The sequence below is a fragment of the Homarus americanus genome, unplaced genomic scaffold (assembly GCF_018991925.1).
Source record: "Homarus americanus isolate GMGI-L3 unplaced genomic scaffold, GMGI_Hamer_2.0 scaffold54097, whole genome shotgun sequence".
NCBI classification, from domain to species: Eukaryota; Metazoa; Arthropoda; class Malacostraca; order Decapoda; family Nephropidae; genus Homarus; species Homarus americanus.
This window is the reverse complement of record NW_024754269.1, coordinates 85,001-105,895: the sequence shown is the minus strand read 5'-3', so window position 1 is coordinate 105,895 and position 20,895 is coordinate 85,001. Positions and strand designations below refer to the sequence as shown.

General features: G+C 47.7%; 1 protein-coding gene across 2 annotated transcripts in view; it reads right to left on the bottom strand.

Annotated features, from left to right (window-relative positions):
- Nucleotides 1-5,634: 5,634 nt before the first annotated feature.
- The window catches only part of LOC121855755, a 23,646-nt gene continuing 8,385 nt past the window's right edge, over nt 5,635-20,895 (bottom strand). The window contains exons 4-12 of one of the 2 annotated variants that reach the window (XM_042350862.1): nt 20,589-20,698; nt 18,393-18,520; nt 15,721-15,920; nt 8,234-8,347; nt 7,283-7,423; nt 6,830-7,022; nt 6,600-6,697; nt 6,314-6,497; nt 5,635-6,087 (exon numbers count right to left, since the gene is read on the bottom strand). In XM_042350862.1, the coding sequence (XP_042206796.1) occupies nt 5,942-6,087; nt 6,314-6,497; nt 6,600-6,697; nt 6,830-7,022; nt 7,283-7,423; nt 8,234-8,347; nt 15,721-15,920; nt 18,393-18,520; nt 20,589-20,698 (1,314 nt within the window). In that variant the 3' untranslated portion in view covers nt 5,635-5,941. The remainder of the gene's footprint in view (nt 6,088-6,313; nt 6,498-6,599; nt 6,698-6,829; nt 7,023-7,282; nt 7,424-8,233; nt 8,348-15,720; nt 15,921-18,392; nt 18,521-20,588; nt 20,699-20,895) is intronic. The other variant, XM_042350863.1, reaches the window with a different exon arrangement.

The following is a 20,895-nucleotide window of genomic DNA, read 5'->3' as shown; positions in this document are numbered from 1 at the left end:
TCTCTCCTTCCTCCCCACTCTCTCCCTTCCCTCCCCCACTCTCCCTTCCCTCCACCACCCCTTCCTCTCCCCCCACTCCTCCCTTCCCCTCCACCACTCTCCTTCCCTCCCCACTCTCTCCTTCCTCCACCACCCCTCCTCCCTCCCCCACCACTCTCCTTCCTCCCCCACTCCCTCCTTCTCCCCCCCACTCTCTCTCCTTCCCTCCACCACCTTCTCCCCTTCCCTCCCCCACTCTCCCTTCCCTCCACCACTCTCTCCTTCCTCCCCCACTCTCCTTCCTCCACCTCATCACCCCCTCCTTCCCTCCACCACCCTTCCCTCCCCACTCTCCCTTCCTCCCCCACTCTCTCCTTCCCTCCACTCTCCTCTTCCTCCACCATCTCTCCTTCCTCCCCCACTCTCTCCTTCCTCCACTCTCTCCCTTCCTCCACCACTCTCTCCTTCCTCCACCACTCCTCTCCTTCCTCCCCCACCTCTCCTTCCTCCCCCCCACTCTCTCCTTCCTCCCCCACTCTCCTTCCCTCCCCACTCTCTCCTTCCTCCCCCCACTCTCTTCTTCCTCCACACCTCCTTCCCTCCCCCCCACTCTTTCTCCTCCCCTTTCCTCCCCCCCACTCTCCTTCCTCCACCACTCTCTCCTTCCTCCACCACCACTACCACCACCTCTCCATCATCCACCCCACCACTCCACCACTCTCATCCACCACCACCACTCTCTCCTTCCTCCACCACCCTCTCCATCATCCACCACCACTACCACCAATTCTCTCCTCACTACTACCACCACCACTCTCCTTCCTCCACCACTCTCCCTCCTCCACCACTCTCTCCTTCCCTCCACCACCTCTCCATCATCCACCACCACTCACCACCCTCTCCTCTCATCCACCTACTACCACCACTTCATCCACCACCACCACTCTCTCCTTCCCTCCACCACCTCTCCATCATCCACCACTACCACCTTCTCCTCACTTCCACCACCCACTCTCTCCTTCCTCCACCACTCTCTCCCTCCTCCACCACTCTCTCCTTCCTCCACCACCCTCTCCATCATCAACCACCACTTACCACCACTCTCTCCATCATCCACCACCACTCCCACCACTCTCTCATCTCACCCACCACCACTCTCTCCTTCCACCACCCTCCCATCATCCACCCACCACTCCACCACCACCCTCTCCCCCCACAACCACCACCACCCACTCTCCTTCCTCCACCACTCTCTCTCCTCCCTCCACCACTCCTCCTTCTCCACCACTCTCTCCTCTTCCTCCACCACCACTACCACCACCCCTCTCCATCATCCACCACCACTACCACCACTCTCATCCACCACCACCACTTCTCCTTCCTCCACCACCCTCTCCATCATCCACCACCACTCACCACCTCACCCCTTCTTTCATCCACCACCACTACCACCATCTCTCCTCACTACCCCACCACCACCTCCTCTCCTTCCTCCACCACTCTCCCTCCTCCACCACTCTCTCCTTCCCTCCCACCACCCTCTCCATCATCCACCACCACTACCACCACTCTCTCATCCACCACCACCACTCTCTCCTTCCTCCCCCCACTCTCCTTCCTCCACCACTCTCTCCCTCCTCCCCCACTCTCCTCCTCCACCACCCTCTCCATCATCCACCACCACTCACCACCACTCTCTCATCCACCACCACCACCTCTCTCCTTCCTCCCCACTCTCTCCTTCCTCCACCACTCTCTCCTTCCTCCACCACTCTCTCTCCACCACTCTCCTTCCTCCACCACCTCCATCATCCACCACCACCACTACCACCACTCTCCTCATCCACCACACCCACCACTCTCCTCCACCACTCTCACCTCCTCCACCACTCTCTCTCCTTCCTCCACCACTCTCCATCATCCACCACCACTACCACCACCCTCTCCCTCACTACCACCACCACCACTCTCTCCCTTCCCTCCCCCACTCTCTCCTTCCTCCACCACTCTCCTCCCTCCCACTCTCTCCCTTCCTCCACCACCCTCTCCATCATCCACCACCACCTTACCACCACTCTCTCTCATCCACCACCACCACTCTCCTTCCTCCCCCATCTCTCCTTCCTCCACCACTCTCCTTCCTCCACCACTCTCTCTCTCCTCCACCACTCTCCTTCCTCCACCACCCTCCATCATCCACCACCACTACCACTCTCCACACCACCACTCTCTCCTTCCCTCCACCACTCTCCCTCCCTCCACCACTCTCTCTCCTCCCCTTCCTCCACCACCCTCTCCATCATCCACCACCACCACCCACCCTCTCCCTCCCTACCACCCCACCACCACTCTCTCCCTTCTCCACCACTACAGCCACACCATCAAGTAAGAACTAACGAGACAAACTCTACAGAAAAATGTTTTATCAGTAAATCATTTAGGAAAGACTGGAAGACACGCACTAGGACACCTTCTCCCTGGTGACCGATGATACGGTACCACTTTTGTCATCTATATATCTTCCTCCGATAATTTTTCACCAGGAGTAAATAGATCCTCCCCAGTGTGTGTGTGTGTGTGTGTGTGTGTTCTGTGTGTGTGTGTGTGTGTGTGTGTGTGTGTGTGTGTGTGTGTGTGTGTGTGTGTGTGTGTGTGTGTGTGTGTGTGTGTGTGTGTGTGTGTGTGTCTGTTCCTGTGTGTGTGTGTGTGTGTGTGTGTGTGTGTGTGTGTGTGTGTGTGTGTGTGTGTGTGTGTGTGTGTAAAAAAAAGCAATATGACATCCTTATATACAAACAAACTCAAAATTATAATAAAACGTTTCTATATTAAAAATGTGAAAATATATATCGCAAAATTCAGAGAAATTAGAAGTAGAATTTATTTTGGCGGAGGGTAAATTGTGCGTTATAAAGCTGCTGTCATCATAGGTCACGCTGGTCGATGCTAATTACCCTAAATACTTATTGTTCCCCTTGTTAACGACCACCATTAACCCACCCCCCTCCCCCTCACCAACTGCTGATTAATTGAGACTGTGTACCTTCCTTGGTATAATTAATTACACTTGCTAGATTAATCAATTTTTGTTCCTTTAATAAGAAAAATATGAAAAAGCTAAGAAGAAAAGTAAAAAAAAATGTCATATGATAATCGTAAATCGAAATTTGTACCTCAAAATCGCCTCAAAAAATAAAAATAAGAAGCATCAACAATAATTACTTCAGACCGAAAAAAAATAAAATAAAATAAAAATGTTTATCCCTTGGACGTATATAAAAATACAATTCAGAAAGTCAACCGAAAAAGGGCAAAGAAAACCGCCTCGAGATCACCTTAAGCAGGGAAGACTCCTCTAAACACACACACTACCGCGGCCTCGTATGACAATTCCCGGGAGGAGAGAGTGACGTGGTGATAAAACTGCAGCCCAGGCACAAAGGGACTCGGCTCCTGAAGGTGGTCATAAAGATGAGTTGTGAAGGGCGGAACATGACGTCAGTAGTGCCACGCCTCGCCTCACTTCTTCCCTTCTCCTCTTTCTTCTATTACTGTTCCATCTGTTTCCTTTCCTCCTCCTCCTGTTCCTGCTGTTCCTGTCCCATTTGTTTCCTTTCCTCCTCCCATTCCTATTCTTCCTCCTTTTCATGTTCCTTATCTTGTTCCTCCTGCTTCTCCTCTTCGTCCTCCTCCACCTCTTCCTCAACGCCAACCTAACAGGCTCACTGAATCTTCCTGCCATGAATTCCTCCTCTTCCTACGCCTCATCATCTTCATGCTTCGCCTCCTCTCACTAGTCCTCCCCTTCCCTGTCATCTTCTTTCTCTAACCTTCCCCCTCCCCTTCTCCTCCCCCCTCCCCCTCCCTACCCCATCCCCCTCCTCTAACCCCCCTCCTCTAACCTCCTCTCACTCCCCCTCCTCCCTCCCCACCCCCCTCTCTCTCTCCTCCCCACCCCCTCAACCCCTCCCCCTCCTCCTTCCTACCCCCCCCCCTCCTCCTCCCCCTCCTCCTTCCCTCCCCACCCCTCTCCTTCCTCCTCCTGCCCCCTCCTCCTCCTCCTTCACCCCACCCTCCTCTAACCCCCCCCTCCTCCTCTCCCTCCCTCCCACCCCCCCCTCCTAACCCCTCCTCCCCCCTCCTCCTTCCCTACCTCGTCTTTCTCAAATATAGGATATTTTGTTGTGTCTCCTATAGTCTGTAAGTACTGGGTCTGCAGTGGAACCTAGAAATATCTGGTTATGGGGGGGAAATGTTGGGCTGGGGTGGGGAGGAGGCGTGGGGGGTGGGTGGGGGGGAGGGGAGTGGGGTGGGAGGCCTACAGGAGGGAGGGTGGGGGGGGGGTGGGGGATGGGGGGTGGGGAGGGCGTGGGGGTGGGGGGCGTGCTGGGTAGGGGAGGGCGTGTTGGGGGTGTTGGGGGTGGGGGCGTGTTGGGAGGTGGGGAGGCGTGGGGAGGGCTGGGGGGGCGTGTTGGGGGTGGGGGGGTAGGTGGAGGGTAGGGAGGCGTGTGGGTGGGGGGTAGGGGTGTTGGGGGTAGGGAGGGTGTTGGGGTGGGGAGGGCGTTGGGGGGGGGTATACATCCCCTTCTTCCTACCCTCCCCTTCAGTATAAAAATAGCCTCACTTATAACACACTTACATTTCGTATCTACAACGCCTAACCTGACCTTACCTTCTGTAATGTATTTTGCAATGGGTCATAATGGGCATCTGCTGCCTATAGTTTCTATATAGAGTGACGGGAAGAGAGAGAGAGAGAGAGAGAAGAGAGAGAGAGAGAGAGAGAGAGAGAGACTTTCCCTTTCAAGTACTTAAAATTCACACACACACACACACACACACACACACACACAAATACAGATCTCTCTAAAAAAAAAAACTTTCCCGAGTACATTCTTCTCCAAATATACTTTCTCTCTCCAAGACACTATAACCTTCCCTCAAAGAAAACTTCTCCTTTTCCTACAGTGAAAAAAATAAAAGCTAACTCTGCCGCCTCCTCTTGTAAATCCCGGAAGCTACAATGATATGTGTTGTTGTTGTTGTTGTTGTTGTTTTTTGTTGTTGTTTTTGTTTACAACGACAGACAGGCTCTTCCTAATCTCCTCTATTCACTAAAAACCATTTCTCCGCCTCCCGCATAAAACCTTTCCCCTACTACCACGCCTCTCTCTCTCTCCACCGAACGACCCTTAAGACAGATGACGATCGCTGGAGCCACAGACCTCCTCCACCCATCAAAACAACAATAACAATAACATCAATAACAACAACAATAACAACAACAACAATAAAAACAACAACAACAACAACAACAATAACCCTTGACATTTACACTTAAGGTTTGCTTAAAAGAAAAAAAACATATTTACAGGTTGTGTCAATAAGCACTTTATGTTTACAAGTCCTTTTTGTGTCGAGTTTCAAGTGAGTGTCAAGTCCAGTGTCGAGTATGTCCTTGTCTCACCCTCTTACTCGACCTCTGTTACACTAGCCTTGGTCCTTGCTTCATTGCTTCACCTTGCCTCATCCCTTCACTCGACCTCTGTTACACTAGACTTGGTTCTTGCTTCATTGCTTCACCCCCTTACTCGACATACAGCTGTCGATGTACTCTTTAGAAGTTACACAGGATAAGAAAAAAATAGGAATCGCAAGTGTTTTTTTTTTTTAATAACAGTTTGTGAATGATGAAGCTATTTACTAGTTAGATGACAGTAGAGTTAACATTTTCAGGCATAACAGAATGTCAACACACTCAACTGATTTATGACAACACACTCAGCTGATTTATGTCAACACACTCAGCTGATTTATGACAACACACTCAGCTGATTTATGTCAACACACTCAGCTGATTTATGACAACACACTCAGCTGATTTATGTCAACACACTCAGCTGATTTATGTCAACACACTCAGCTGATTTATGTCAACACACTCAGCTGATTTATGTCAACACAACTAACCCAGGTCCCGGATGGTGGTCAGGAGGTGGTGTAGGTTGGGATCAAGACTCACTCCTTCTAAGCGTTCGTCCAGCTGCTTGAAGTCGAGTTGTTCCACCAAGTCTCTGGGCTCGATCTCTACATCCGGCGACGCGAGCAGATCTGTGGGGGTGTTGAGAGGTGAGAGAGAGAGAGAGAGAGAGAGAGAGAGAGAGAGAGAGAGAGAGAGAGAGAGAGAGAGAGTACTTGTAAGAGATAGAGGTAGAAAGTGAAGGGGAAAGACACTGTACGAGTGAGAGAGAGAGAGGGAGTGAGGTAGTGAGAGAAAGAGACTAGGTGTGAGAGAAGAGAGAAAGAGACACACATCACTAGTGAGAGACATACTCACCATAACAGAAGAGTCTCTCGGCGAAGGCAGAGATGAGAACGAAGAAGTCTCGGTCGAGGGAGACGTCAGGGAGGGGGACGAGTGATGTTAGCCTCCCTAGCTGAGCCTCCGTCAGGTGTCCTCCCAGAGCGTCCCCCAGCGCCGCCCCCACATCGTCCACCAACAACCGCTCCACCCGTATGCTCTGAGGGTGTGACCATAGTGCGTCAGAGTGGGTAATTGTGCGTTAGGTCAGGTTAGGTTAGGTTAGGTAACAAACTGAATGAGCACCTTAGTGTGAGCTCACCTCGACGTCACGATGCCTTGTAAACACCATCGAGTAGAGCTGACGTCGGGAGGTCCTCAGGCGCATGTACTTCTTCAGGTAGTCGACGGGAGATATACCTGCCGGGGGAACACGCTGCTGACAACTCTCTCTCTCTCAGTATTAAATATTTACCCAATAACGTAAACCTTTAGAGACTTAAGAATACACACACACACACACACACACACACACATCTCTCAGTTATTTACCAAATAGTCTAGTTATTTGCACAGGAAGGGTGAAGATGGCAGCACGGTGAGACGGACTACGGGGGAGACTGAACCAAAACACCTGGGCCTCAGTGAGTGTCGCACCTCCACTAGTAGGTCCCCCACCGAGCGTCTCCTGCAGCCTCGCTAGTTCTGATCCATCTTCAGGAGGGTTACTGGCCCCTAGGAATTGCTATAAAGTTGAAAAGAAAATATTAGACGGTTGATGTTATGTTGGGAAATGATTTAAATAAATGTTCTCTATAAATACAGTGATTTTTTTTATGATGTTTTGATGTTAGATTTTTTAGAGGAGTTATGATGGAGGGTTATAATGTGGTGTATCATATATAGGATGTTAAATGACTTATAGTGAAACCTCTATTGGAGAGTAAATTCCGTTATATGGAGGTTTTACTGATTAGGGACGTTATATAAACTGCCTATACTTACCTTAGGGTCGTAGGAGAGAGGGTCGTGGAGTCTGCGGTGGGAGGAGGAAGATTTGGACGACCTGGCTGAGGTGGGCTTGGAGGAATGGGAACTACCTGACCTCCGTGACGACCCTATCCGGCTGTCCCCCAAAGCCGACACCTGAAGTAATGGACAGAGACTCAGGTCGTACTAAGTTTCGTAGGTGATGTTCTGTAGTCGTGATAGGTAACAGTCGTGATAGGTAAACAGTTTTGATAGGTTCTAGTCGTGATAGGTAAGAGTCGTGATAGGTAAAGAGTCGTGATAAGTTTTAGTCGTGATAGGTAACAGTTGTGATAGGTAACAGTCGTGATAGGTAACAGTCGTGATAGGTAACAGTCGTGATAGGTTTTAGTCGTGATAGGTAAAGTCGTTATAGGTAACAGTCTTGATAGGTTCTAGTCGTAATAGGGAAGAGTCGTGATAGGTAACAGTCTTGATAGGTTTTAGTCGTGACAGGTAAGAGTCGTGATAGGTAATAGTCGTGATAGGTAACAGTCGTTATAGGTAACAGTCGTTATAGGTAACAGTCGTGATAGGTAACAGTCGTTATAGGTAACAGTCGTGATAGGTAAAGTCGTTATAGGTAACAGTCGTGATAGGTAACAGTCTTGATAGGTTCTAGTCGTGATAGGTAACAGTCGTGATAGGTAACAGTCGTGATAAGTTCTAGTAGTAATAGGTAAAGAGTCCTAATAGGTAACAGTCGTGACAGGTAAGACATGATAGGTAACAGACATGATAGGTAACAGTCGTGATAGGTAACAGACATGATAGGTAACAGTTGTGATAGGTAACAGTCGTGATAGGTAACAGGCATGATAGGTAACAGACATGATAGGTAACAGTCGTGATAGGTAACAGTCGTGATAGGTAACAGTCGTGAAAGGTAACAGACATGATAGGTAACAGACATGATAGGTAACTCACCCCAGTTTGGCCAGGATCATCAAGGCCTCCCTCATCCCCCTTCTTCTTTCCTCCTCGACGTGGGCGACGTTTGGGCGGCTGTTTCTCTCCTCCCAGACCCGAATCTTCACTACCCTGTGGAAGGTTGTGACTGGGGATTACAAAATAGCTTCTGTCTCGTTGTGTGTTGTGTTTCCTTGACACGAGACAAAACACAAACTTCAAGAAAAGGCAGAAATGGTTTGAATGTGTCGTGGGGGTTATGCTGTCTACTGATGATTTACAGTTTCACAGTTTCATGATTTTTTTTATAATTAAGAGAGTCAGTGTTAGATATTCTTGATTGGAAGGTTTGAAGGTTAAGGTAAAGGGAATATATTCAAATACTGGTGATATAAAACCTGCAACATTGACGGTCGTAAATCTTGCAGCGTATCGGACCAGGATGATTTAAGAGGAGGAAGAATATTGTAGTAATTTCTCTCAGCAGTCATGAGGGCAGAGGCCGCAGCCACGAACTTGGAAGGTTTCTCCCTGTTGGGTAATGGCGGCAGCTGGGTGGTCGGTCCCTCGTCTCTGATGGTCTCAATGGCAGCCTCGCTCTCCGACAAACCCTTCAGACTATGCATGGCTGCTTTGAGTTTCTTCTTATTCTTGCTGGCTGAGCACGTCGGTGAGAGGTCCTCGGTGGGCTTCACCTCAGGGTGTGTCGAGACGGTCTGCAGGCGAGACGTGACCTCGTACCAGAAGGCTGTGTTGCGACTGAGAGACACCAACAACTCCTCTTTGAGACTCTTACTTTTATCGCCACTTTTCTGTAATCCTCTCCTCTTCCTCTTCTTCTTTTTCATATTTTTGGACGAGTCATCGGCAGAATCTTCCCTCCGGTTCTTTTTCGGAATCTGTAATTTCAGTAATTCAGCCAATATGTCTTTGTCCAGAAAATCCGCCTCTAGTAACTCACTGTTGTAGGTGTCACTCGTCTGTCTGCCACTCTTGGTTTTTCTCTTACGATTATTTTTCTTCTTACGATGTTTCTTGTTCCTGCTGTGTGTGTCTGTCCCGTCCTCACTGCCGCAACTTTCCTCTGAAGATTCATAAGTTTTCAATTGTCCTTTTCTTCTGAGGAACTCCATCAGTTTAAAGCGTGTTCTTGCCGCCTCTGCTCGAGTAGATGGTGAGGCCTCGACCTTCCCCTCGGTGGTGTGGGTGGCTGTGCTCGAGGGAGGGAGAGATTGTTTGCTCCTGGTGGTAGACTGTGACGCCGCCGACTGTCCCCTCCGAGTACCTGTACCTTCTTCAATGATATTTTGAGGAAGTTCTGGTCTTCTAGTCTTGTATGTGTGTCGTGGATCAGTTGAATATTGCTCGATCTTGTTGATGTCCTTGTGTTGTTGGTCAGATTGAAGAAAATTTTGATGTTTGTAATTAGAAATATTATCGGGTTCGTCTATAGCAGCAGCTTGCCTGTGATCACTGTAAACAATGGCTAGTTGACCAGACTGAATGGTGTTGGACTGGTCTTTACGAGCAGTGTTTCTCTGGGCAGACTGAAGGAATTTGGGCTGAGGAGCGTAAGCATATTTTGGTTTATTGGTTTGATCAATATCCCATAGATTAACGTGACTCGGGCTGAGGTGTCCGGCGTCACCACGACCTTTGGAAGAGACTTTACCCTTACTAGTGACCTTCACCATAAAAGGTCTTGGGTGAATTATCAACTTTTGAGCAAAAACTTGGAAACAAAACAGCGCCTGATGCTGCACACGTTGACTGACACACCTCCGTGTATTGACGGTGCCTCGCCTCAGTGTGCCTCTCACCGCCTGGCTTCGTGGCAGGACTGGGAAGTACCATGACGTCGTTTCAGACGTCGGGAGTTTACCGCCGACGACCATCCAGTGGTCCAACACCCCTGGGGGACTCACCTCCTGTGTCTTAATGTTGTGTATCCTGCATGACGGAGGAACCTTAGCATCCTCGTCGTATCTCTCCTCGTCAGATGTCTCAGTTGTTATCACAGGTTGTTGAGTTATGTCATATTCTTTCACAACTTTTTTATTAACTACTATTTTCCATTCACTGAAAGGCATAGGTTGTACTTCCTCGTCATCCGTGTTACGCGATACTAAAATTTTGCGAGTTTCGTCACGTATATTTCTTGCTGCTGTAAACGTCTTCTTCAGGAGTGTCTTGCCTCTGTTTCCCTTTCTCTTACTTTGATCACTTATGGGAGGTCCAGCGTTAAATAAGTGTTGTAAGACCGCCATGTTCACCGGGCTGGTCTTTCCATGTAGTGCAGGTTTTCTGTTCGACTGTCTGCTCGAGGTTCTGTGTCTTCTGTTGACTCGTTTGGGTGGTAGAAGTAAACTGTAATTTAAGTCATTCGTCCTTTGACTTACGCTCTGCCTCTTCTTCAGTCTTGAGGTGATGAGCGCAGACCTTCGGCAGTAGACGAGGAGCCCTGGACGCCTCACAACCCTTCGAACCTTGGTTGGGTCGAGGCAGGAGTGAGTCGAGTACCTGATCACATGGCGACCAATTCTCCCAAGACTCAAAATAACTCGTCCGGTTGTGCCGTTGCCGCCCCACTCTCTGGCTCTCCGGATGTTCCTCTCCCTGCCTCCCACCCGCCTCCATACATCATTGCCTCTATGCATGTTCATCCTGGCGACGCTCGAAGCCTTTAACGCAGCTTCATATTGACGTCTGTGGTTGTCATCAGATCTTCTTCGTCCAGGTGGTGTTGTTGACGGACTGTGAGTGTTGTGCTGTCTCCTGCTGTGACAAGCTTCCCGCGACACAACTCCACCACTTGACCTTCCCTCACTCCTCACACGGGGATTTACCTCCATCTTGTATCAACAGTCACAGCAACACTAAGATGGTTTTAGATTCCAACCCAAGAGTTAGATTTTCAAGTGAGGTCGAGACTTATCAGCAGCTGTAGTCCGTGTGTGTGTGTGTGTAGTACATGTCGCCCCTAGCCACCGCCCCTCTATACTGACTGATGTGAAAATCGTTCGTTCACACTTTGTCACAAATGAGAAGATCCACGGAGAGTTGCTTGACGCCGCGAACACCCCGCTGCCCACACCACTAACCTAACCTAACCACACACTTAACAACTCCCCATATAGCAATAAGTTAGTAGCTTTATCCCAATGTCTAACGAGGCCATTACATGGTTTGGAGTGTGTTGGATGGAGGGATGTTGTTGTGGATAGTGAAGGCATCGCGCCCCGCCAGGCAGGTGTGAGGCTGTGTTGACCCAACTTATCAGTGGTTATTGCTGTTCAAATCTTCCCCCCCCCCATAGCTCCTATTCCCACACCTCCCCTTCCCCCTCCCACACCTCCCCTTCCCCCACCCACACCTCCCCTTCCTCCTCCCACACCTCCCCTTCCTCTTCCCCCTCCCCTCCCAACGCCCCCAGCACCTACTACCGGAGGCCTAGGGTGAAGGTCGCACCCTACACCTTACACACACACACAAACACATAAACACATCCTGAGTCATTACACAGCACAAGGGCTATGGCTGGACATGCCCCCCCCCCAAGTATAATATTGCCTCAAAATATCCCTGAAATTGGTCAGATTTCAAAAAAATTCTCCGGGTGGGGGGGGGGGGTTAGGTTAGGTTTGATTAGCGCTAGGATAGGTTACGTTAGCGCTAGGTTAGGTTAGGTTTGGTTTGGTCAGGGTTGGTATTGATTAAATCAATGATTTTTCGCATAAAAAATCATTATTCTTTTTTTCTTTTCATCAAAAAGTTAACGAAAAAGAAACGTGAAGGTTTATAAAAGAAAATCGTTGTAGATTTAAAGTCATGTCATAATAATATCAGTTAATTATGATTTATCTGTGTAATATATTAAGCTTTGGAATATTTTATCTTTAGGAACACTGACAACACAGTCTGTAGTCTCTGACCCAACTGTGGAGAGACAGGACAGGAACAGTATACTGTACTGTACTGTGGAGAGACAGGACAGGAACAGTATACTGTACTGTACTGTGGAGAGACAGGACAGGAACAGTATACTGTACTGTACTGTGGAGAGACAGGACAGGAACAGTATACTGTACTGTACTGTGGAGAGACAGGACAGGAACAGTATACTGTACTGTACTGTGGACAGACAGGACAGGAACAGTATACTGTACTGTACTGTGGAGAGACAGGACAGGAACAGTATACTGTACTGTACTGTGGAGAGACAGGACAGGAACAGTATACTGTACTGTACTGTGGAGAGACAGGACAGGAACAGTATACTGTACTGTACTGTGGAGAGACAGGACAGGAACAGTATACTGTACTGTACTGTGGAGACAGGACAGGAACAGTATACTGTACTGTACTGTGGACAGACAGGACAGGAACAGTATACTGTACTGTACTGTGGACAGACAGGACAGGAACAGTATACTGTACTGTACTGTGGAGAGACAGGACAGGAACAGTATACTGTACTGTACTGTGGAGAGACAGGACAGGAACAGTATACTGTACTGTACTGTGGAGAGACAGGACAGGAACAGTATACTGTACTGTACTGTGGAGAGACAGGACAGGAACAGTATACTGTACTGTACTGTGGAGAGACAGGACAGGAACAGTATACTGTACTGTACTGTGGAGAGACAGGACAGGAACAGTATACTGTACTGTACTGTGGACAGACAGGACAGGAACAGTATACTGTACTGTACTGTGGAGAGACAGGACAGGAACAGTATACTGTACTGTACTGTGGAGAGACAGGACAGGAACAGTATACTGTACTGTACTGTGGAGAGACAGGACAGGAACAGTATACTGTACTGTACTGTGGAGAGACAGGACAGGAACAGTATACTGTACTGTACTGTGGAGAGACAGGACAGGAACAGTATACTGTACTGTACTAGAAAAACAAATAATAAAAAAATATACAGTATAAATAAAAAAACGAATTATTCAAAAAATAAATTTAATTAAAAAAATCACCAACCCTGGATTAGGTTAGGTTAGCGTCGGGGTGGCTAATCTTCAGGTAATCAGAAGAATGGCTACACAGGGGCGGTCGATAATGTAGCTGGGTTGAACCATCTCCCTCACCCCACCTCCCTCTACTGACTCAACGAAAATAATATATCACACTTTATTCTTATCAATAATCAAATAGTTTAATGTCGCTTAACCTACTGTATATGTGAGAACAGTACATGTTTTAACTTTTAATATATAAGTAAAAATAATAAAACTAAAATCGATTCATAAAATACTGTAAATATTGGTTAGTTTAGGCAAGACAAATGACTTACCCGTTTTCTCTGATAATAAATTTCATTTTCTGTGACATAGATTTGAGGGGTAACTTAAGCGAGTGTGAGGGAGTATTTTCAGTAGTAGTTATTACCCATTCTAGGATTTTTATTTCCATGTAATTATTTATAACATTGTTTTTAAATTCATATTTTTCATTTGTTTTTATTTTTATTTGTTTATTTATTCTATATTGAAGTTTGTACATGGTACGGTCCACAAACACACACACACACATGATGGATCTCTAAACACCGCCTGTGGGAGGGCTGGAAGTGCTATTGTTGTGACTCAACCTGACGGTAATATAATTGAGAAAGGAGTTAGAATTAACAACTGGGCATCCACTCTACAAACTGAATTAGTTGCCATACTCACAGCTATTAAATTCATTGAAACCACTGTTACTGACAGTCTCATCATCACTGACTCTCTATCCTCACTACTTGCCCTTGGTACCCTCGACTCAGGTTGTCACGTCTTGTCTCTGAAGCCAGACACAAATATGCGTGCCTTGTTGACCGGGGTGTCAAGGTCAAACTGTTGTGGATCCCCTCTCACATAGGCCTCATAAAACATGACAGAGTTGATGCCCTCGCCAAACTCGCGTCTAACAAAGACACCGTTGAATACAATTTGGGTCTGTCAAAAAGAACCCTTAAAACTGTAATTAGGAAAGAACTTATTGATGAGTTTGACGCAAGTAGACAAGTGCAAACAGGCACTAGTCGATCCATAGGTTACCATGATGAGATGTATCAAGTGAAACATGTATATGGAGCAAGTAACAAGATCACTTCATCTCTAATGGCAAGATAGCCGACATATTAAGATTGTATCCACTTTTTGCACTTAGTAACTATATCAATTCTCATGTACAGAACCAAATACGCAATGTGCTTGAATACCTCCCACGTAAATGTGAATAACAAAGTGTGAGGCCAGACATACTGCCTCACACGCCTGTTCTCACGCATTTGTGAATAAGTTACCCTTTATGTATAGAACTAAACAAATAATGTAAATGAAATACTGTGTAACATTCAATGCCATAATATCCTGACAACGGGGGTTAATTATTATAACCCTTTGTAAACCCTACTCTGTAATTCTTTTGCGCTACCGCTCACAGGATGAGTGTGGGGTGCACAATAAAGTAGCCGCTGCAAGCGGCAAAATCAAAAAATCAAATCCTTGACCACCGAAGGGTCAAGACGTACCTGGCACTCCTCTCGGAGCAGCCAGGTCAACTGTTAAGTTGGCCCATACCAACTCACTCCCCTGAACCCTCCTCCCTACCGGAATATCAATAAGTTCTCGCCAGAAGTTACAATTTCATTTAGTGATAACTGCCCGTGAGACCCAACAACAACCAGCGATGTGTTAATCCGTCTACGATAGCAAGGCCTGGGACCACACCTCACTCATATAACACCATCTGTGAGGGAATTACTACACCACATGTCCCTCATAACACCATCTGTGAGGGAATTACTACACCACGTGAGGTCCCTCATAATACCATCTGTGAGGGAATTACTACACCACGTCAGGCTCCTCATAACACCATCTGTGAGGGAATTCGTAAACCACGTGATGCCCCTCATAACACCATCTGTGAAGGAGTTACTACACCACGTGTTCTGCTACACCACGTTGTTCAACACCTGCATTAATCTGTATGTTCACTGTATGTTCCTTTACCTTTCTCTAATGAAGGCTTTTGTTAAACCACCAATGTATGTAATAAGTCATTTATGTCCAATGTATATTTGAGCCTTCGGGCTGCAGAACTTTTTCAATAAACCGTGAATTATTATTATTATTATTATTATTATTATTATTATTATTATTATTATTATTATTATTACACACATACAACAGGTAAGTTACATTTGTTGGTATTTCAGAGCATATGTACCCTTTGTGTTCAAGTCCCCCCCTCGGTAATGGCATATCTCTCTCTCTCTCTCTCTCTCTCTCTCTCTCTCTCTCTCTCTTTTTCTCTCTATCTCTCTGTCTCTCTCTCTTTTATCTTAGCTATAGTAAGTAACGCTAGATAGATCGTATTCCCTCTGGTCAGTTATCATCAAATTCCAAAAAGTTCCCGTAACAGAAAATAATCATCGAGGCTACCTGAGTCAATGCTTAAGAGAGGATCATTTATATAACTAACAAAAGGTGAATTAAGTTACCTGTGTGTTAATCTTACTCCTCGGCCCTCTTGTGCTGCCCTTCTTCTCCTGTTGCTGTCTCTGTTGTTCCCGTTGGCTCTGTTGCTGCTGTTGCTGTTGTTTTTGCTGTTGTCCCTTAGCCACCAAGTCCAGCTGCTTTGAGAGTTTCGTTGTGAAGTCCGCCTCGAATCTACCTTGTTTCCTCCTGCCTGCTGCTCGACCTGTAAGGAAGAGGTGAGGTGAGGTGAGGTGAGGTTAGGTGAGGTGAGGTGAGGTTAGGTGAGGTGAGATGAGATGAGATTAGGTTAGGTTATTTATCTAATTAAGAAACGTCAAAAAATAATGATATGACTTTAACTTAAATTGGAATCGTTAATTAATACTAATTGTGATTAATTAGTGGAGGTAGGAACACACACACACAAACACACACACACACACACACACTCCATTATATCTTACAGAGAATTCATTGACTATAATAAGAACATAAGAACATAAGAATGGAGGAAACTGCAGCGGGCCTATTGGCCCATACTGGGCAGTCCCGTTTACACCCAACCCCTATTGCTCATATGAGCATCCAACCTATGTTTGAAGCAATTCAGCGTATTCGAGTTAATGATGATATTTGGTAACTTGTTCCATTCATCCACTACTCTGTTTCCAAACCAGTGTTTACCTATTTCACGCCTAAATCTAAATTTGTCTAATTTAAAACCATTGTTACGAGTTCGCTCCTGGTTGGATAGTTTGAGTACCTCTGTAATGTCCCCTTTGTTTAGCCCTGACTTCCATTTATACACCTCGATCATATCGCCCCTCGCTCTACGTCTCTCAAGGGAGTGCAAATTAAGATGCTTTAACCTGTCTCTATACTCAAGGTTCCTAATGCCCGGGATTAGTCTTGTCATTCTCCTCTGAATTCTTTCCAAGGATTCTATATCCATTCTGTAATACGGTGACCAGAACTGAACTGCGTAATCCAGGTGTGGTCTCACAAGAGCAAGATACAGTTTTAGGATGACCTCGCTAGTCTTGTAACTAACACTCCTTTGTATGAACCCAAGTACTTTATTAGCCTTGTTACGAGCAAAAACACATTGTTTACTTGGCTTAAGGTTCCTACTTATCATTACTCCAAAATCTCTCTCGCAGTCGGATTTCTCTATGGCATCGTTGTTCATCTGGTATCTGGTTTCCCTGTTTACATCTCCTATACTGAGTACTTTACATTTGTCGACGTTGAATTTCATCTGCCATTTTTCAGACCATCACACACACTCTTAGTTGACCTCCCACGACCTGCAGCGGGTGTCGTTCAAGCTTCCTCTACCCCCCCCCCCCCCCCTACCCACCGCAATAAAACAAAAGACAATCATAGACGAAACTACAACATTACGGACAACTTGTGATCTGTTGTTTTATTTTTCTTCTTGTAATAATACTAAAAGCGTTGGGGGGTAGGGGAGTGTGGGGGGCTAAGGGGAGGGGGGGGTAGGGGGGTTAAGGTGTGTGTGGGGAAGGGGGGAGATGGTCCTTGGCAGACATCTTGAATAATGGCCCCCTTGATCCTGGGGGCCATTTCGTGCATGCTTGACCCCCCCCATCCCATCCTGATCCGCCAGGGCTGTTACACTGGATAAGACCATAATTGTCCCGACCATCTTGAACCTCCTGTCAGTATTCAGGAGACTTCGAGCTGCCACCCTCCCCACCCCTCTCCAGAACCACGACTAACCCTCCCCCAACCCACCCATCCCCAATTCCTCCCCCACCAGCTCCCACAACCAGCCAGCCCCCAACCCACCCATCCCCACAACCTCCCACCCCCAGCCCCCAACCCCACCCATCCCCACAACCTCCCCACCCAGCCAGTCCCCAACCACCCATCCCCAACCTCCCCCACCAGCCAGCCTCCCCAACCTCCCACCCAGCCAGTCCCCAACCCACCCATCCCAACCTCCCACACCGCCAGCCCCCCAACCCACCCACCCACACAACCTCCCACCCACCCAGCCCCTCCCACCCACCCACACAACCTCCCACCCAGCCCCCACCCCACTGACAGGTAAACTAACTAAAAGATTATATTATTTCACTGTTGATGTAAATCCGTCGCCGTTCGTTCAGGCGATGTTTAAAAATAATATAAGTAATTCAATCCCTGAAGAGACGTCATTTTCAAGCCTTTGTTGGTATTATTTTAAGATTATGGTGTGGGTGTGGGGCTGGTGGTGTGGGGTGATGTGGTGTGGGTGGGTGGGGGAGTGTGGGTGGTGTGGGTGTGGGTGGGAGTGTGGGTGGTGTGATGGTGTGTGTGGGGAGTGTTATCTGTGGGTGGTGTGTGAACTGTGGTGGTGTGTGATGTGCGTGGGTATCTGTGGGTGGTGTGGGCGTGATGGTGTGTGTGTGGGGTGTTATCTGTGGGTGGTGTGGGTGTAAAGGTGTGGGTGGGGGTGTAACTTGTGGGTGGTGTGAGGGTGTGGGTGGGGAGTGTTATCTGTGGGTGGTGTGTGGGTGGGGAGTGTTATCTGTGGGTGGTGTGGGCGTGATGGTGTGGGTGGGGAGTGTTATCTGTGGGTGGTGGTGGGCGTGATGGTGTGTGTGGGGAGTGTTATCTGTGGGTGGTGTGGGTGGGGAGTATTATCTGTGGGTGGTGTGGGTGTAAAGGTGTGGGTGGGGAGTGTTACCTGCGGGCGGCACGGGCGTGAAAGGATGAGGGCTGCGCGCTGTGGCCAGATCCTGCAGACTAGTGGCTCTCCTCAACACCCGCTGGCGAGGTCGACGAATTGGCTCCAGGGTATCGGGGGTCACGCATCTGTGGGCGAGGTCAGAGGTCAACACACACACACACACACACACACACACATATTATCCTAATCACCAAACTGTATCCTTCATCCAACTTGATTTTACGAGGCATAACTCTTCACACAATTCACCACTATGGTTTCTTGTTAAAGCTCTAAGTCAACATTGTCACAGCGTTTTATATCAGAGACGCCACACTAACCTAGCTAATGAGGCCAGGGATATATTTTTAGCTTTTGTGGAGAATTACGTTTGTTTTTCGTTATGGGTTTAGTGCCGAGCTGACCTCCCAGTGTGTGTGTGTGTGTGTGTGTGTGTGTGGTTAGTTACAAGTAGTAGTCGTAACAGTAGTAATACCATCATCATCATCATCATCCAACTGTTCACATATAATTTGGGACTTATTGATCAAAACAATACAAGATGTCGTGTGATTAAAAATATCCTTTAAAAATATACAAACATACTTCCACTCACAAACTCGTTGCCTTCCATAATGTAAATATAACGTGTACAAACAGACTAAGTATATCTCAGAGGCATGTCTTATATAAATGATCCCTATCCCTCTCTGGAGCGTCGCGGGGTTTGTTTACACGCAAGAGGAAGAGATTACGAGGACCCCGATGACAAGGCTACCACGATCGCCAGGCTACCACGATCGCCAGGCTACCACGATCGCCACTAGTTTCTCTCTTTGATATAAGATCTGTCATGGTCGGAGATATGATTCGCGCTGTAATCATTGTTGTTAATTCGTGTTGGTTGGATTTCTCGTTAAATTATTATGTACAGAGTCTGTGAGGTGATGTAATTATTGAGGTAAGGTAAGGGAGGTAAGATGAGGGAGGGGGAAGTGAGGTGAGGGAGGTGAGGTGAGGGAGGGGTAGGTGAGGTGAGGTGAGGTTGAGGCAGGGACGGTGAGATGTGGCGAGGGAGGAGAGGGAGGAAGGTAAGTTGAGGGAAGAGGGTGAGGTAAGGGAGGGACAATGGGGTGAGGGAAAGACAGTGAGGTGAGGGACAGAAGAAGTGAGGTGAGGGAAGGGAGTCTGCGTGTGTAGGAGGCAAGGAAATGTCCACCAGAGAAGGACTTAGTGTCGTGTGTGTGTGTGTTATTTTACGGTCATGCAACAGAGGGCCGCGTGACCACCCTGCCCTGACTCCCTCATCTGCAGTTTTATAAATTCGTCCACTGTCTCACCTGATGATTAAACACCTTAACGCTACCTGGGGTGGTTAGGTTAGGTTACGTTACGTTACGTGAGGTGGAGTGTCTAATCTTCAGGTCATCAATTTTCTATTAAGTATATAATTAAAGTCTCAGTATAATTTGGACATCAAAGTGGACGATCATTTGGTGCCTCAGTTCAGGTTAATAAGTGAGGTGTGGAGGTGGTGTGGAGGTGTTGGTCTGTTGAGGTATGGAGGCGTGTTAATACAGCACATAGTTACGCTCCAGGAAGACCCGTCATCCACACCTCTGCAAACTCAATCCCAGGAACCCGCTAAGACCCGGTCGTGACAGGGCTTCCCTATCCCCACCTGCTGGGACTTGGGTCACGTAAAGAAAGACTTACATATAAAACGAGAGGGAGGTTAGATAGTTAAAGTCATGAGCAGTTTCAGGAAGGGTGAAATGCGAGAGAAAAAATGTTGGGAGATTTAGAGGAAAAAAAATGAGGCAGTTAAAGTTGGTTTTATCAGGGGAGGGAATGTGTAATTGCGGCAGTTTAGCGAGGTAATGGTGGCTAGTGACCCTGCCTTAGTGAGAGTTGGGAGGAGGGGGGGGGGGGTGATGTACAGTGCTGGAAGGAATGTTGGTGAGCAGGGCACACACCAAGTCACTGTGACCTCCTGTGACTGTTCGTTTGGTGTCACTGTCTTAATGGGTCACTGCCGTAATGAGTCACTGTCCTAATGAGTCAATGTCATCATGCGTCACAATCCTACTGAGTCCTTACCTAACCTAATCATCACTAATGACTTACAGACACAGATACAGTACAGGTAGACGCATAACCCCCAGGAGTGTGGTGTCATGAGCCAGCCAGCCAGATAGAGCGAGGGACACTAACCTCCTGAAGGGGGCGAGGCGGGAGGACTGCACGAGTAGGGTCGGCGCAGGAGAGTCGGGGCGAGAGTCAGAGCGAGCAAACCTGGCCAGAAACTCCTCTGGGATATTTACCTGAAGGAGGACAAGACGTAGAGGTGCTGGTTAATTGGTTAGGTTACATTACGCTAGGTGTTGGTTAGGTTACGTTACGTTAGGATAGGTGTTGGCTGGGTTTGGTTACGCTAGGCTCGGTATTGGTTGGGTTAAGTTTGTTAGAATATTTATTGGTTAGGTTACATTACGCTAGGTGTTGGTTGGGTTAGGTTATA